The sequence below is a fragment of the Rhinatrema bivittatum genome, chromosome 5 (assembly GCF_901001135.1).
Source record: "Rhinatrema bivittatum chromosome 5, aRhiBiv1.1, whole genome shotgun sequence".
Classification (NCBI taxonomy): Eukaryota; Metazoa; Chordata; class Amphibia; order Gymnophiona; family Rhinatrematidae; genus Rhinatrema; species Rhinatrema bivittatum.
This window is the reverse complement of record NC_042619.1, coordinates 352568902-352587485: the sequence shown is the minus strand read 5'-3', so window position 1 is coordinate 352587485 and position 18584 is coordinate 352568902. Positions and strand designations below refer to the sequence as shown.

General features: G+C 42.3%; 1 protein-coding gene across 1 annotated transcript in view; it reads right to left on the bottom strand.

Annotated features, from left to right (window-relative positions):
• Window positions 1-18584, bottom strand: part of GAS6 (growth arrest specific 6) — a 103185-nt gene that overhangs the window by 64149 nt on the left and 20452 nt on the right. Inside the window, 1 exon segment of the mRNA XM_029604619.1 lies at window positions 119-143. Within this exon segment, the coding sequence (XP_029460479.1) occupies window positions 119-143 (25 nt within the window).

Here is an 18584-nt window from a genome sequence, read left to right as displayed (position 1 = left end):
AACTTAGTATTACTTAAACAGGAAGTCAGCAAGCTGAACATGTAAGGCATATTTCATAGAATCCCCATCTTCCAGTGTCAGCATGCATTAAGCATTTTAAGTAGTAATTATAACTCACCCAAATATTTTGGATAAAAATACTCCTGTGAGAAAAAGAAAACAAAAAGGTTCATCAGAAGAAAAAAAAATTACTTCTATTTTCATGTATCACGATCAATTACTGCATTTTATCAGTTGCAAAACACCTTTATATATATCTTATGCTTTGTACAGAGTAGGTTATGAATTAGGAACTTCATTTTTTGATTTTTATTCTTTGTTTTTCCCGGGAATTTATCAAGGTTTATTATAAGAATAAAACGAAAGAAAATCAGTTGGGGGGGAAATAAAAAAAAAAAAGTCTTTTTTTTTTTTTTTAAGGTAAATATTGGAGTTTATTTTGGTGGGCAGAAGCCAGGATGATAAAACAATATTACCAGATTCTCTCACCGACCCCCCCCCACTCAGCAGCATCCCCGTCTCTACACCGATCCTCTGCCTAACACGCTCCCCTCTCTCCCTCCTTCCGCCTCCCCCCAACATTGCAAGAGCATTGCTCACCGGCGGTGGCTCCAGGCTTCTCCTCCCTCCCTCGGCAGCAGGCTTACCGAGGCTCCCTCGCTCTGCCACGCATCTGCTTTTAACGCAGGGCCAAGAAACCTGCCGGGGAGCGCGTCTGGTGGACGGGGCCTGCTCGAAACGCATTCACGGCACAGCAGGACACGTGTGTGTGTGTGTGTGTGTGTGTGCGAGAGGAGGCGGGGCTTGAAGCACGGCACGGGTGGCACCGGAAGGGGTGGGCGCAGGAACTGAACCGCAGCGCGCAACTTTGGCTCATGCTGGCTTTCGGCAGTGGCCGAAGGCCCTGAAGCACTGCGCCTGCAGCTCTGGAGCAGCCTTTTTAATCAGCCTAAATTTAGGGTCAATATCTGTTTACAACGAACGCCACCTTTGGGAAAAATCCAGGAATTTGTGGTTGTTTTTTTTTTTTAATTGTATTTTATCGAATTTTTCCGTTTACAAGTACAAATACAAAAACAGGAGACATCAGTTGCCAAAAAGGAGTAGGCTTAAAGTATACTAAGCGATTCGTAAACGATTATTAAATGCTCAATCTGACTTAGCGGGGGTCTAATACATCCTTAGCACTCGATATTGTTCTGCAAGTCAGCAAATCGCGCGCCAGTGTGTCCTTTTACAAACTGTTACCCCAAAGAGGTATTAGCCATGGTGTCAGCAAACATATATAAACAGTTCAAACGTTTCAACTGCACCTCCCCATTCCCAAGTCCTTTCACCTCCCCACCCCAATATTTTCTATCCAAAATGCGTGGTATGAGGGATAATACACAGATAGATGGACCAAAAAAAAAACTGATGACCTTAGTTATGAATTAAAAATTTTGGTTTAAAACCCTCTTGAAAAGATCACAGAGTAGATAAAAATGAAAGCCCTACAATAAAATCTGGGTATTTTGGCATGCTAATACCGCTACTTATCGTGCATATCATGCATGAAGGAAAGGAAATCGGCTTTCCCAAAGACTAGCGTCGACCCATAGCCCTCTACCGATGAATGGGCATACGAGTGACTTCACTTACAACAGCTAATTATGTATATACTGTACGAGCTAAGAGCTCCTTATCCTAAGCCACTGAAAATAAGAATTGTGGAAGGAATAAAATTCATCCTGCTGGCAGCACGGTAACTCCATCCCATCCTTGTACAAATACACAGCTGATCCATTCAAATGTCATGGTTATGGCCTATTTAAGTAAAAGGACGTTTACTCAACTTGCAAGCATGTCCCTGGGATAAGCAATAAAAAAAACAAACAAACAGAGATACAATTTTAAACCAGAAGGCAATAAATTATTTCTCTTTGCACTGTTTTACCTTACCAAAGGCAGAGCTTTTAATCAACGGGATCATGTAAGAGTCAAGTTTCAGCGCAGCCTCTTAACAGAAAAGCATTTAGGAGATATGAAATGCCAAATTATTACTCTGAGAAGAAGTGTACAATAACCAGCGTAAGGGGTTATATCTTACCAGAGTGGCATCCGTAAGGTGTTTGTGATAGAGCGCAGTAGGGTAGGAGCAACAGAAGAAAAAGGATTGATACCCCCCCCCCCCCCGTGGGAAGTTACGCATTTAAACAAAAACCCCCGTGCCCCATGTCTCAGGTTTCTTAAAGCCTCTTCGAGAGAGATTCTTCTGGTCTCTCCCTCCAAGGGAGAAAAAAGTTTTCTTCTGGGTATCTCTCTCAAGGGGAGGTTTCCTATCTTGGAAAAGAGGTTGGAGGCCTAATGTCAGGATACCATTGGCTTCGGAATTAGGGAGATCTGGGGGAAAAGGATTGCCAGAGGCGGTGAGTGAAGCTCCACACTCCTTGTTCAATGTGTAAGAGGGGATTTGGGGCTCGGGGCCCGGGGGGGATCTTGAAGTGGTGCTGCAGGACCTCTGACTCAGCAAGAAGCCTACAAAAGCTACGAAGCCAAGACAGCGTTCGGGGGACCCCCCCACCCCCACTCCCGGAGGCACCCCTATTGGGCTAGCATTAGGTGTGATCCAAATTGAGGCCTGCATATGAGGAGCCCCCTAGCCTGATAACACCTTTGCTGGTCCAAAAGCTTCCTTGGCATCCACCCCACGGAAGCTGTGTGTGTCGTACTTTCCTGCCTTGTTACCTTGTACCAGAGATCCTGTCCTATAACAGTGTTCCTGTATTTCTTAATTGCAAGCATTCCCTTTTCTTATTCAGTTGCTCTCTCTCTCCCCCTTTTCATCCGGTTTGTATTCTGCTTTATATTGAGTTCTGGTGCTCCTGTTCAATCCCCGACCCCAGCCTTGCCTCTCTCAAGGTATAACACATTCCCCTCCACGGTAGACAATGTAGACAAGACGAAGAAGGCCTGGTACTCTGGAACAAGTATCTGCTGCTTCACGGGCATGAGAACTACTTGGAATAGTCCATTCTCCGGTTTCTACTCCTGAATGCAATTCTCTCCCAGCCACTGTGGACTCTTGTGAGAGGATGGCTAATTTTTTTCCAGGCTAAGACATCACAAGTCATTGCTGGACTTGACACCTCCCATTCTCCCCCTGCCGCGCGCCTCCTAATGCCCTCTCGCCATCCTCTGATCCAGTATACCTTCCCGTGTCTAACTTGAATGTTGTGCCCCACGTCTTGTACCCAATTCTTTCCTACCTGCTCGGCTGAGATTGTTTCCATCCTGGCTGGGCTGAAAGATGATTGCTGCTTATTTAATTCCTGTTCGGCTGCCCTTCTAAAAATAAAAAGTTCTGCATTCAGATGTGGCTGCTTTCCTCGCAGGCTTTGTGAATGCTTCTCTACCTGAAGGACGGTGCCCATCTGCCCTCAGATCTGCTATGTTGAGCCCACTCAAGAGAAAAAAATCTAACTTGGATGTTCTTGACCTAGGCAACAAAATCGGACAATTTCTTCCTGCCACTTTTGTCCAATGTTACAGAAAAGATAGTTCTCTTGCAACTTCGAGGTTATATGGAGGGAATCACCTGCTTCGCCAACCTCAGTTTGGCTTCCGCCCACTCCGTAACACCGAATCATTGCTGTTGGACAGCTTCAACACCCTTTGGCTTGGATTCGATAGGGGTTCTTGTTTTCTGCTAGTGCTTTTAGACCCTTCTTCTCTGGCTTTTGACACCAATAACCGAAATATCCTTCTGACTCATTTGAGTTCTTTGGGGGATCTCGTCCACTGTACTTTCTTGGTTTCCTTCATTTCTGTCTGACCGCTCTTTTACAGCACGAATTGGAGACAGCCTAATTTTCATTCACTTCCCAATCGGGTGCCGCAAGGATCCTCTCTCCCCCTACACTATTCAATGTATACTTGGCACCTTATGCACTGGTGTTGGGTTCTCCCGAGATCTCTCTTAAACTATATGCTGACGACATTCAGTTTTTCTTTCCCCATCTCCCAGGACTTCAGCGCTGCTTTACAAAAACTCACTGTTCTCAAAAGTGCAGACGTGGGTACCTAACAATAAGCTTACTTTAAACATCAAGACTGATTGGAAGTGCCCTTGCCAAAAGCACCAGACACATTTCCTCCTCCTCATTTAACGGCCGTTCCCTCCTTATTAAACCGCAAGCATGCAATCTGTGGATACTACTGGACTCCGTTTTGTCCTTGTGCTCACAAATTCTGGTTCAATCCTATCTCATACTGCAGCTGCAATGCTCTCAAAACTTTCCAAGAATTCTCTGAATTCCGATTAGTCACCCAGTCTTTGGTTCCCCCTGCAATGGATTACTGTAAATGCCCTGTTTCTAGGCCTCCCACATTCACATCTGTAAGTGCAGAACTCAGCTGCAGAGCTGATCTCTGGCACTCTCTCACATGAACCTCATACCTGTGCTGATGTCCTTACATTGCCTTCCCGTGGAGTGGAGGATCAGATTTAAAGGTTCTCATTACTGTTCATAAGGCCCATGTCCCCCAACTTTACACCTGCCAACATGCTCCCATGCATATTCTCCTCTCACCTCAGCACCTCCTTGAAGTGCCTACAATGAAACATGCTCACCCGGCTTCTACCAGAGAACGTATGTTTAGCATAGCTGGTCTGATCTTACGGAATAAAACTGCCTGAGGAGCTCAATGGTGAAAACCACCAGCTTTGCTTTAGGAAACAACTTAAAAAACATCTTTTTGCCATGGCTTTAAGTGAAAGACAACATTTAGTCCTGGGGGGAATTCTGCACTACTGCAGAGCACGAAATTTGTGCAGAATTCCGCCCCCCCACGCAGAATTGCCAAATTCTGCAGAGGAATGGCAAACTGCGAATGGAGCGCACGAAGATGAAAGGCCCCTGTGTGCTGCAGGATCCACGCCGCTTGCAGCGAAGATGACGGCCCCGATGAGAGAGAGAGACCGTGTGTGTGTGTGAGTGAGAGGAGAGGGAGAGGGGTGTGAGAGAGAGCGGGGGGCATGCTTGAGTGTGGGTGTCAGAGAGAAGGAGCCTATGAGGAGATTGCGAAGGAGTGTGTGTATGTGTGTGAAAGTTTGGGAGCGAGTGTGTATGAAAAAGGGATTGTGTGTATGTGAGGGTGCTAGCCTGTGTGAGACAGCCTGTATGAAGGGGTGAGTGAGAGAAAGACATAGGTAGCCTGTGTGAGGATGTATGTGCAAGAGAGAAAGGGAGCTTGTGTGGGTGTGTATGCAAGAGAGAGGGACCCTATTTGAGGGGATGTGTGTGAGAGAGTGAAGGAGCCTGTATGAGGGTGTGTGTATGTGTACTAGAGAGAGGGAGCATGTGTGTGAGAGAGGGAGGGACAGAGGGGAGCCTGTGTGAGGGACAGTACTGAGAATGGGGTCAAACTCTGGGACTGGATATAGAGTGGAAGGGGGTTGAGCCTAGAGGTGGAGGGGAGAGATACTGGCAGGTAGAGGAGTTGGGGCCTGAGAGGGGAAAGTGACCAGGGGAAGTAGGGAGAATGAGTGGAAGGGACGCTCTTACAGTGAGTTTCTAGGGAAATTCTGCTCAAAATATTTAAAAAATTCTGCATCATTTTTCTGTATTAATTTAAAATGTGATTAAAGACTCATGTAAATTGTGTTATTTTGAGCAATATCGATTTTGCAGAATTTTAAGATTGTGTGTGCATAATTCCCCCAGGAGTAAACTCTGACTGCAGTCTAGGACCCTCTAAACTTGGTTACATAGCCACTTTGTTTCATTTTGGCTTTTTTTGTATTATATGCAACATTTAATTGTTTATTGCTGTTTGCATTTTGTGTGTATTTTCTGTTACCTGCTGAGACTTGTGAATCAGCAGGATAGAAATTTTATAAATACATTTTTATAAATAAATAAAAATTAAGAAGGATCAGTTGGCACAAGCAGTCAACTTAAATACAAAGCGATCTATATATATATATATATATATATATATATATATATCCCATGAATATCCCCATGAGATCTCAAAACCCTCAAAAGAGGATCCAAAGATAAAACAAATAGCAGGAGAGATAAGAGAACAACCCTGTCGTGTTCCCTTCTGCAAAACAAAGTCTTGAGAAAAACCCAATTAACAAAAATAGTTGCTTTAGGGTTTGTATATAAAATATATTAAGACATCTCAAAGACTCTCCTTGAAAGCCAAAACAAATCTCAATAGTTGCTTTAGGGTTTGTATATAAAATATATTAAGACATCTCAAAGACTCTCCTTGAAAGCCAAAACAAATCTTAAGACTTCAAACAGAAAAGAGACCGTCAAAAGCTTTTTCAGCATTAAAACTGAGTAGCAGGGAATTTAACTGAAAAGTGTTTGGAATGTATAATAGAGGCAATTACTCTTCTGATGTTTACAACCGACTGTCGTCCCCCCACCTGCTCAGGTGAAGTAAAAAGGAATAACGTAAACAAGGTTCCAAGGAGATAAGGTGACAAAACGTGCAACGTAAGAAAAGAAAAATCTACTAAATTCTACAAAAAAAAAAATAGTATGTGCTTCCTCAGCAGTATTTAAGAGCATGGTTTTCCCCTCAAAAAGGACTTTTAATTTTGTGGGATATAGGAGCGTTATTCTCAAATGCTTTTTAATCGATTGTACGCACTACAGAGCAACTGCTTTTTTTCTCTTTGCAGCCACCTCCGCAGAGAAATCCTGAAATACCAAGATTTTATTGCCTTCATATGCAAGGGTGCCTTGTCAGCAATAAACACGCAAAATTTCAACTCTATACAAAAATCGAGGACCCGGAATATCACTGCCCAAGGTTTACTCACAGATGAAGTATTTGATTGAGTTGGTGGGCCCAGGTGATGCTCCCACTCAGTTCTTAAAGGCCCATAATTTAAGGTTGAAATGTAAAGCATGTGGGAGCCAAGTTCCAATCTGTTCTGGGATGCCCACCAATCAGATTTCTGCATGAACAATTCTCCGAGTCATTCATTTGGACAGCAAAATATAAAAATTTGTTTGCACAATGAATCCAATGCAGATTCAAGCACAATCGCCTTTTTCTTCGACAGAGGAGTTTCTCTGTTCGGCTTCCCATGAAATACGCTGAAATTCAGTGACTTGGGTAGTGAACCCAGTTAACAGATGAGATTTGCTCTAGCTTCCCCTCCAATGCTTTTAAAATGGCAGCTGCTACCTCTAATCATCGAGTCAGGACCTTCGTCGTCAGGCCTGCTTCTGCAGGACCCATCATATAAGAACTGACTCCCTTTATTTCGTCTTTGTGAGAAGATTTTGTCACCACTGGTGTGCCGGGGAGAAGTGAAACAAAATTGATGACTGCAAACCACTCAGAAAGTCAGCAGGGAGTATATCGAAAAATCTTTTAAAAATCAGTTTTAAAAAAAACAAACAAAAAAAAAAACCTTTTAAAACACAGCTACACTAAGCTTTTACCACATCCTCTAGCAATGAATTCCAGAGTTTAATTATGCAGAGTAAAAATGTTTTTTCTATTTGTCTTAAATGCATCACCTAGTAACTTCATTGCACGACCCCTAATCTTTGTACTTTTGGAAAGCGTAACCTTTTCCAATCCACTCGTTTTATAGACCTCTGTTATATCTCCCCTCACTCACCTCTTCTCCAAGCTAAAGAGCCCTAGCCTCTTTAGCCTTTTCCTCACAGGGGAATCATTCATCCCTTTTATCATTTTTGATTGCCCTTCCCTGTACCTTTTCTAATTCTGCTACATCTTTTGAGATGTGGTGACCAGAACCACACACAATACTCAAGATGAGGTTGCACCATGAAGCAATACAGAGGCATTATGATATTATCTGTTTTATTCTCCATTCCTTTCCTAATAATTCCTAGCATTCCATTTGTTTTCTTGGTCGCCATCACACACTAGGCAGAGGATTTCAACATCGTATCTATGACGACACCTAGATCTTTTCCCTGAGTAGCAAGTACCGATGTGAAGCCTTGCATCATGTAACTATAATTTGAGTACCTCTACCCTATGTGTATCACTTTGCACTTGTCCAAATTAAACTGCATCTGCCATTTGGATGCCCAGTCTCACAAGGTCCTCCTGCAATGTCTCACAATCCTCTGATTTAACAACTTTCAATAGTTTTGTAAATTTGACCATCTCACGTGTTATTCCCATCTCTAGATCATTTATAGATATGCTAAACACTAGTAGTCCCAGGACAGATTCCTGGGGCACTCCACTAGTCACCTTTTTCAAATGAGAAAATTTACCATTTATCCCTACTCTCTGTTTTCTATCTTTTAACACGTTCTCAATCCACAATAGAGCATTGTTTCCTATCCTGTGACTTAATTTCCTCAAGAGAGTCTTTAGCAAGATAGTGTATCTGGACTTTTAGAAAGCATTTGATAAAGTATCAACTAGCTCATCTTTATCCTTATTTATTCATGCCTTAAAAAATGTTGCAGATTAGTGAGGTGAGACTTCCCTTGGCTAAATCCATATTGGGCTTGCCCCATTAAACTATGATTATGTTCAGCAATTTTGTTCTTTTATAATAGTTTCAATCATTTTTCCCAGCACTGAGGTCAGGCTCACTGGTCTGTAGTTTCCTCGATCACCTCTGGAACCCTTTTTAAAACCTGGTGTTACATTGGCCACCATCCAATCTTCAGGTACGGTAGCTTATTTTAGTAAGAGTTTACAGGTTACTAACAGTAGATCTGCAATTTCATATTTCAGTTCTTTCAGCACTCTGGGATATATATACCATCTGGTCCAGGTGATTTGCTACTCTTTAGATTGTCAATTTGCTCTACAATATCTTCCAGGTTCACTAAGATTTGTTTCCATTCCTCTGAATCATTTCCTTTAAATATCACTTCTGGCATGGGTGTCTGCCTTGCATCTTCCTCAGTAAAGACTGAAGCAAATACGCCATTTAATCTCTCTGCTATGGCCTTGGTGCACCTTTTACCCCTCAATCTAATGGTTAGCAAAAAAGAAGTCACTAATTTAAAAGTAAAATTAAGTTACCATGAAATGCAAATAAAATGAGAAAGGACAGAAGTTGCACTAGGTTATGACCTTCCTAGAACCTTGCTACAGTCAAAAGGGAATCAAGACTCCTTACACTGTTCAAATGCCCTGAAAATATATTTGACAAAAGCATTCAAAATCTAGTATTGACACAATGTCTCGGAGCCAGAGCTACATCCTACCACAGCATCTAGATTCTCAGGGACTATCCTTACTCCGCATGGTGGCCAAGGAAAGAGTGCTACAGAAGCAGCAATCAGAGCCTGAGAAAGTGATATTTGCACACTGGCCAACAAAAAAAACCAGCTAGATGTGTGGTTCTTAGAGCTTTTCATTTGTGTAACACTTCTACAAAAGGAACCTCAGTCCTTGCCCACAAAACAAGCTGCTTCTAGATGCCTAGTATCTAGGAAAATAAGCACTTCTCATTACTGCCATTTGTAAACAGACATTCTGACAACTAAAATCTCCATCTACTACATGGTTTTTGTTTTTAAGATCATGGAACAAAAGTAGTATACCCAATTTTCTAGTAAAGAAATTGCAAATTGAAAGGCTAGTCAAAACTTCAGTCCCCACTACACACATATATCTCCTAAAATTTTATATAGCCGTTCCCACTAAAAGGAACACTACTCATCACGGGGGGGGGGGAAATGTGCTAGGAAAGTCACTTTACTGGTCTTCAATGTACATGCTCATGGAAATTTTACAAAGGAAAGAAAGAAAAATGATTGCACTTATTGCCACAAACCACGATGATTTTTTTTCTTTTAACAGGAGCATTTTTACAGAGCAGTCAAGTAAGCTTCTCAATTGCTTTCCCTCTATCTCTCTTCTATCCGTGCATGGTTGACAAAAAATAGAATCTCTCTCAAATTAGGAAAAACTGAAATTATACTTTGTCAGACTACTTTGCATGACTTCCCATCCTCACTATCCCGTCGTTTCAACTGCTCGCAACCGTGGCGTTCAGTTCGACTCTACCTTATCAATGCAGAGTCATGTAAAATCTGTTATGCTTTCCTCTTTCTATAAGTTGTGCCTAGTTTGATACGTTAAGTCTCTCCTAAATCCCAAACATTTTAGGACAGTAATTCAAGTTCTAATCATTTCTCCACTTGATTACTGCAATTCCCTGTCTCCCACACACCACCATTAAGCCATTACAAATTATTCAAAACTCTGCAGCCAAACTCCTAACACAGGTAAAGAAACATGATCACATTTCTCCAACCCTACAAGCCTTACATTGGCTTCCCATCCAATACAGGATCCAATACAAACTTGCATCGATAGTACACAATCTGCTATAGCACATCACGACCCACTTGGATTAGTTGCATCCTCAAACTCTACATACCTACAAGATTGCCCTACTCCGCCTCTGTCCCTTTTAGAAATCCCTTCCCTGCTACACTGTCATTTACACTCAAATGCACGGATCTCTTGCCGGTCCTTCCCTCTGGAACTCCCTTCCGCAGTTGCTACATTGCATGACTGATACCAAGGAGTTTAAAAATTCTTTTTAAAAAACTCACTTATTCACAGTTGCCTTCTCCCTTTCAGTCAACCTCCTCTTAGCAGAGCTTAATTCTCCACCTTTATTTTCACTTAAGTCTCAACCCTATTGAGAAGGGTTATTTGACACCATGCTTTTCACATTATAAATTGATGAAAGCGCTAATTGGTTCTATTTGTCTAGAGCTACGCTTTCTAATTTTTTTTTGTTTTTATGTAGGTAATTTTGTTACCCATCCCAAACTTTGGAAGGTGAAGGCTATAAGTAATTTTCAATAAATAAATTGCAATACCTGGAAGAAAAGTTCTGAAACCAGGGGCATTGCTAAGTACTTCAAAAGAACTGGGACACAAGGTCCCATAGGTCCATTCCTCTCCCCCCCCCCCCCCCCAAATCTCTCCACAGGGATACCAAGCTTTCCCACAGACCGAGGTGGAAGGAGGTGTTGCACTTGACCCTCCCCTCATTTGTATAAATTTGCCACCTCTGCCCCTGATCCTACCTATATTTCTCATCCCTCTGTTCCTTCTATTCCACCCCCAGGACAATAGTAATGAATAATCAATAGAACCAACAGGGCCATCAATAAGTGATGCATTCATGAATCAACTTGAAACATAAGAATGATGAAGCGTAATCTGCATAGATGCATGCATTCCTCATTTTTCCAATTATAGAAATATTATGAGTTCCTTCACGTATAACCTCAATGTGCTCTCATAGCAAGCTGAGAGACCCAAATACAGCACAGTACACAGCCACTTACATACAGCCTTTGGATTACAGTATTGTACATATTTAAAAATTGTGTTTTCTTCAATTTGATGCCAACAAATTTAAAATGAATTTGCTGAAAAAAAGTGAATTACAGTATATTAAACCTCCCATACCAAAATAACACTAACTGCTAGCACTCAAACAGCAACAAACCTATAAAAAGACAACACTTCAAATATTACACCAGGCACCAACACATCAATGCAACTATTAGGAAAATAGAACAAGCAGAGCTGTTTTAGATCTCTACACAAAAACTACACTAGCAGAATACCTCACGTCAATCACACATGCAGAAAACAAAAACAAAGAAACCCTCAAACACAGAATAAATAAATCTAACAAACGTGCAGATAAAATCTGAATCAGAAACTACAAGCAGCCAGACTCTGTATGCAATACAACAATGAAAAAACACAAATGTCACTATTCCACATTAAACATCAAATCAAGAAATATAAATCACAATAGTAAAACCATACAAAATTTAAAATCTGATGAAAAGAATAAGCAATTAAAAATTGATAAAGTATTTAAAAGTCTCCCAAAGTGCCAATAAAAGTGGAATATAAATCAAAATATATCAATAAAATATTTCAAAGCAGAAGACATTAACACACAATAAATAAAATTAGGGATTAAAAAAAAGTCTCCTGCTATCCATACCAGGAACTTTTGATTTCCAGTCACCCTGTGTTATAGATTAGTTGAGGGAGAGGAGGTTATAACTTCTCTCTCATGTATATATACTCTCCTACACACATCCTTGCTTTTTCTCACACACACACACACACACACACACACACACACTCTCTCTCTCTCTCAGACATATGCTGTTTTTCACTTATGCTCTCCTCTCCAGAACATAGAAACAGCTGCCCCCTCCTTGGACCTGCACAGTCTCTCACACACTGTCTTACATGCTATTAGCTCACACACACACACATGCTCTCACACATGCTCTCTTATTTGTTACTTGATCACGTAAACAGGCTCTCAAACATTTGCACATGCTCTGTCACATACATCCTCTCACATGTACACGTACACAGGCTCTCATACATTTGCACATGCTCTGTCACATACATCCTCTCACATGTACACGTACACAGGCTCTCATACATTTGCACATGCTCTGTCACATACATTCTCTCACATGTACGTGCATGCACATGTTCTTCCTAGAACAGACAGCCTCTTACTTGGACCTGTGCAGATTCTCTCACACACATGCTCTTACATGCTATTCACTCACACACATGTTCTCTCACATGCAGTTACACACACACACACACACACATACTCTCTCTCCATGGAACATATGGCAGATCAGCCTTCTTTTTTCAGCTGTGTAGCCCCACCAACACATCAGCCTTCCTGCTACACCGCTCACTGATGCACATTAGCCTCTTTTTGGCCGCACAGCCCAACTGATAGCCGCCTTTACTTTTTACCCATGCAGGCCCAAACAATTGAGTAGCCTTTGGCTGCACAGCCTGGCCGACAACAGCAACCTCCTTCGGCCACCCGACCTAGCTGACAGCGACCTTCTATTTTTGGCTGTTCAGGCCAAGGAAATTTAGCAGCCTCCTTTATTTCAATGCATGGACCTGGCAGACAACCTCTTCTCTTTGAGAGGAGACCCCGTAGTGGAACATCAGGCCTTGGATTCCCTCAGACCATTCCAGAGCGGAGCAGTGCAGCAACAATGAATGGCGCAGGTGCATGCAGGCAGAAATAAATTGGGGCTTTAAAAAAAATAAAAAATAAAAAGTTAGCGGGAGCCATAGCTCCAACTCTGGGTATGGGCTCTGTGCAGACAACGCCCCTGCCTGAAATTACAGAAAAATTAACTTTGTGAGGTCAATGAATGCACTTAAAATTAACACAAGTAAAGGTAATCATATTTTTTCCTTTTTTTTTTTTTTGGCAGGCTAACATAGCTTTCTGCTTTTGAAAACAATTACATTATGGGACTTATGCACTTCAGGTTGGTGTGTATGCTAAGGCTTCTGATAATGAAGATGGAAGAACATGCACGCAAAGGCCTTAGTACATAGCATGTTAAACTGAGCTAAGACGACACGTCTGTCTGTACGTGTAAATGAAGAAATGGCAGATGCAAGTTAGGCTTAAACGGACACGTGGAAAACACAGTATGGTCTCCTCCAGCACTGGTTACCTTATCCTTCCAGAGGCCAAAAGCATTAACTTAGCACACACGCTATTGAACAGGTTCAGTTGCCAGCAAGCATTATGGCTTATATACGCGCTGCAGATATACAAAACTTCATCCACGGGACCTTGAGCTAGAACAACATCTTCCCATTCTCTATTTGGAAAAGAAAAAAAAAAAAAGACTAACACGTGTTTGTTTGTTTGCTTTTTAAGCCTCCTACACAAATCCATATTTGTTGACACAAGGAAATGTCTTTTTTCAAACAAAAGGTAAAACATGACAACTGATAGTCATTGTTGTACACTCCCCAACGTAGAAAGCATGATTAGGTGAATTTTAAAAGTCCAATGCACGCCAAACCCCGGAGATACGCAAATATAAAATCGGGCCGGTGCGCACCGAGTAGATTTTAGAAACACACATCTCCCGCTGCCCACACAAAAATATTTTTCCAAAAAAAGAAGCGGGGCGTGGGCTTTCTGGAATTTCACTTTGAAACCAGTGCATCAGTACTTGTGTACACAAGGGCGCGCTGGGGGTCCCCCTGCCACTTAACTTTATTTCTGCTATGGATGGCATATAAGTCATAAAACAACAACAAAAGAGATCAGCAGGGTTTTAAGGGTCGGGGCTAACAGAGAAGAAGGGAGGTTAGGAAGATCTATCCCTTATCTGGATGAACTGGGAACAAACTGGGAAAATGGGCAATTGGCGTCTGCATGTATGGCTTTTAAACCCCTCCCCCCCCCACTAAGCGGCATTCGTGTGCATAGGTGCATTCCCACCTAAAATTGCGTGCACATTTGCGCGCACTCAGCCTATTTTATACCCGTGCGTGCACATCACGCGCATGTGATGAAATAGCTGCATCCACGGGACACGAGCCAGCAAACGTGCGCCCATTTAAAAAGTTACCGTCAATGATTTTACTGTCCAGACAATAAGGGGCTTCTTTGAGGTCAAGCACTTGAAGGGCCTAACTGCAGTGCTTTCTTGGACTGTCTCCTTTTCACAGAATGACAATACATCCCACCCCCCCCATCTCCGTGAATATTTGTAGGGACAGAGGGAACCTCCTAGGAGAAAAGCTGGCCCTAACATTACAGGGTGCTTGCAGAGGGAGAATGGTTAAAATGATTCACCTTTCCAAATCCAAGCTCAAAGTTACAAGTATCCCCCCCTTCTCCAGAGGGCTTACGTTCTAACCGGGTGATTCATCAAGCCGCGTTAGGGCTCTAATGCACATTGTATCACGTACATCGCGTGATACACGTGATATTTTGCATCGCCCCATCCAGATACCCTCCCCCCATTACAATGACCTTTGCGTGCATTTGCATTATTCATGCATGCAGAGGTGGTCCTTACTAGTCAGTCGATGTAAATATTTTATCATGGATTGACCAAGAAAGTGGTCGGCCACGAAGAGAAATGTACAACCATTTGAAAATGCGTTAGAGGTGTGGCAGGAGGCCCGGGACCCTAACACGGATCCCAAGGCTCCCGATGCACATTTAAAGCGGCAGAAAAAACAAAATATTTAAAAAAAAAAAGTTGCAGTCAAATGGGGAGGTTGAGTGTGTGGGGGGGGGGGGGGTGTCACTGTTGACCCATCTCAACCCAGGGCAGACTGCCGAGGTGACCTCAACACCCCCAAAATCTGAAAAAAAAAAATATATATATATAACTGTGCAGTGACAGCCCTGGTCCCCTCTTCCCCAAAGCACACAAAATGTGGCTCCAATATCACTACTTCCATCCCCCAAAGTACCAACATTAACCCCCCCACTCTTCCCCCCCCCCCAAAAAAAAAGGTGCAGGACCTCTACCCACCACCATCCCGTACCTGCTTTCAACCAGAACCCCCATACCTTAAATTGGATCCTGCGCCTGGGCCACATGAGAGATACGGGATCCGAGTTATGGTTGGTGGGGCGTTTGTGTTACTTCAGGGGGGGGGGGAGATAGTAATGTCAGGGCCACATTTTATTGTGTGCGTTGGGGGAAGGGGCCGTCACCGTGCTCCCCCCCTCCCCCCCAATTTTTTTTCACATTTTTGGGGAGTCGGGGGGCCTCAGGTCGAGACAGGGGTCGGGGTACTGACCCCCAGCTCGACCTCCCTGCTTGCCACTTTTTTTTTTTTTTCCCCCCCCGGTGCAATGAGGATGGGCCGCCATCACGTTAGAGGGCTGCGCGCTGCATTTTGGGTTTTTTTTTTGTGCTGCGGTGTTTGGCAGCAACACTAAAACCGTGCCAAACAGCCACAATATGTTTTCGGGGGAGAGGCCCCACTGGTGCATCTAGGGGTAAGGGCTTGACTTGCTAAGCCTTTCCTCCCATCCTGTATATGATGCGGGAAAACACTTTGTAAATCAGGCCCTATTTGTATCTGAAGCAAAGGAGGGTGAAGCCAATTAATCAAGGTCACAAGAACTGTTTTGGAAAAGCTCAAAAAAAACTTGGTTTATCCGCCAGGCATAAGCAGGCCTAATGGAGGGGAGGAGGCGTAAGTTTGATCATGACGTTACTTCTACTATTTTAGAATGCATTTATTATACTGTAGGTTATTGTTGACGTCACATAAGATTATTTTAGGTTACTGCCACCAAGAGGGTCACGGAACTATTGTATTGAGTTGGTGAAAAGAATTGAACTAAATAAAATAAAAACTGTCAAAGAAGTAGGGGTTCGAACCCTGGTTTCCTACCCACTGGACGGGCAGACTGGATGGGTCGTGCAGTTTTTTTCTGCCTAACATTTCTAACCACTATGCGCTAATCCTACTACACAGCGGTTAGAAAATTTTTGAGGATAGCCTATGTCAAGTTTCTGAAACTTATTAAAAATTGGCTTAAAAGCCATGCTTAACTAATTTTAGTTCGTGGTTAGCTGTTCAGATATTTTGATTTTTCTTGAATGTTATCGTGTCAAATTTTGTGGGAAGTCTGTATTTTGTTTATGATTTTTTTTTATTATAGACCTCTGATGTAGGAAAAGTAGTATATCTAGTTTATTAATGAACTGGGGATTTCTCCTCTAGCATCAATGGAATGGATGTACCAGGGCTTGCTGAGGCTGCATCTGATACTACTCTATCTCCTTACAGAGCTGGACGTCACCTTAGGGTATGGGGGTCTGGCATCTTGCTAGATGCCAGCAGGATTCCATGGCATCTCTATTTGCCCCCTGTTCTATGTCCTCTTCCTCCTTGGCAGGCATCCAAAGGTTGTGCGTTTTGGGCGAGACTTCTCTTCCTTCACCTCCTCTCCTACATCTGCCCTCATCACCGACAACCATACGCCAGGTTACTTTCATGCAGCTTCACAAGAAGAGTGTGCGCGTGCTGAAGTATAGCACGCGTGTACTATTTTACCTTGAGTCTAGGTTCTATTTGGCACTTAGCCAGAAGTAGTGTGCAGATGTTATATTTTAGCGTTGGCCTCTGTGCTGATGATGTGCATGCTAGTGAGGATATTTAAAAGGTATGCTAAAAACGTGTGCACCACTCATTAAGTGGTATTTCAGCCTGCAAATTAAGTTGTAAAGCAACTGCACCCTAAAAAAAACTTTTAGCATGAGTTTTAGTACATAGGCTTCCCCCAAGTCATTTTCTCTGTCAATAAGATTAGAGGACAGAGGGGAAACATTATCAACTTATTCTACAATAACTGGCAGATTCTGAATTATGAAGAAAATATTTTTACCAATATAAGCTCCCTTTCTAAAAGGAAAAACTAGTTTAGCCCCATATACCTAGGAAAATGACCCTAATGATTTTAACAGTGCTGAAAGGTGAAATTTCTAAGCTTGATGACTGCCTTTCCCCAAGAAGGCTACAAAGCAGTTTACAAACAAATACATTGCAGACAAAACATGAGTAAATCTATGGTTTTTGTATCGGTAATCAAATGAGCTGCTGTGTCTTCTACCAGTTGGAGTCTATGTAATTGTTTTTTTTTTGTAAGAACAAGGAGTTATAGCAATCTAAGTAGAGATTAAAACCTATGCGATCACCTGAAGATCTGCTATAAAAAAAAAGATTGGAGCATCAGACATATCCATCCCTAATGGTAAACACGTTAACGATATTGCTAATATATTTGTAACCCCTGGGAGGGGTGGATCCTTTTACTTGCACATAGGGGGGGAAAAAAACAAAAACAGAACCCAGACCCTTTCTGCAGAAGACTCCTTCAATCTCTGTCTCCCTTGCATCCCATAGATAAACTCTCTGAACCCCAGGATTCCAGTGTGAGGATGAACTAATGTTCTTGGGCACTGCTTCTGCAAGACCTGCCCCTTTCTCCGCACTTTGCACACAACTCTGATAATCAACGCAGTCTCAACATCCAACACACCCGCACGAGAAGGTGGTTTCCAACTTCTTTACTGATAACCGATTAGATGACTGAGTAATATTTACAGCTTCACTTCTCCTCTTGATCAAAGGTCAACAAATAGGACAGCAGAAAGATTGAATAAACTTGTGGTTCCACTTCTTTACAAACGTATATATATATATATATATATATATATATATATATATATATATATATATATATATATATATATATATATATATATATATCAGTCTTCTACAAACACTTATTTATTTACACTGAATTCAGTCTTCCCAGTTACTCCAAATACTTCAGAATTATCCGACTGAAGTTAGTTCAAATCTTCCTTTAACCTTCCAATTTATTTTCCCAGCTCTTCCCACTGAAAGTGGACAGAACTTAGTCCCAGTTTTAATACATTTCTCTAAACTCTCCTTACATTCTTTGATTCCACAGGCAACACCTGGAGGGCACGTCAGTTCTCATTGTATATCTCCTGAGTTAGCAGCAGCAAAGTTCTCGTTACCTTTTCTTTCTGTCTTCTAGTTTCCGTCCCTCTTATGCCATTGGCAGGGATCCTCTCCAAATGAATTCCTCCAAGCTCATTAGTTCCTTTCAGGGTGAAAGACACCTCAATAGTTTGGTTACAGAGTCCCGATACCAAGGCCATCAGCTCCCACTGGATCAAAAATAGTCGTCTTTGCACCCAAAAGGGGAGAAAGATCAAGCC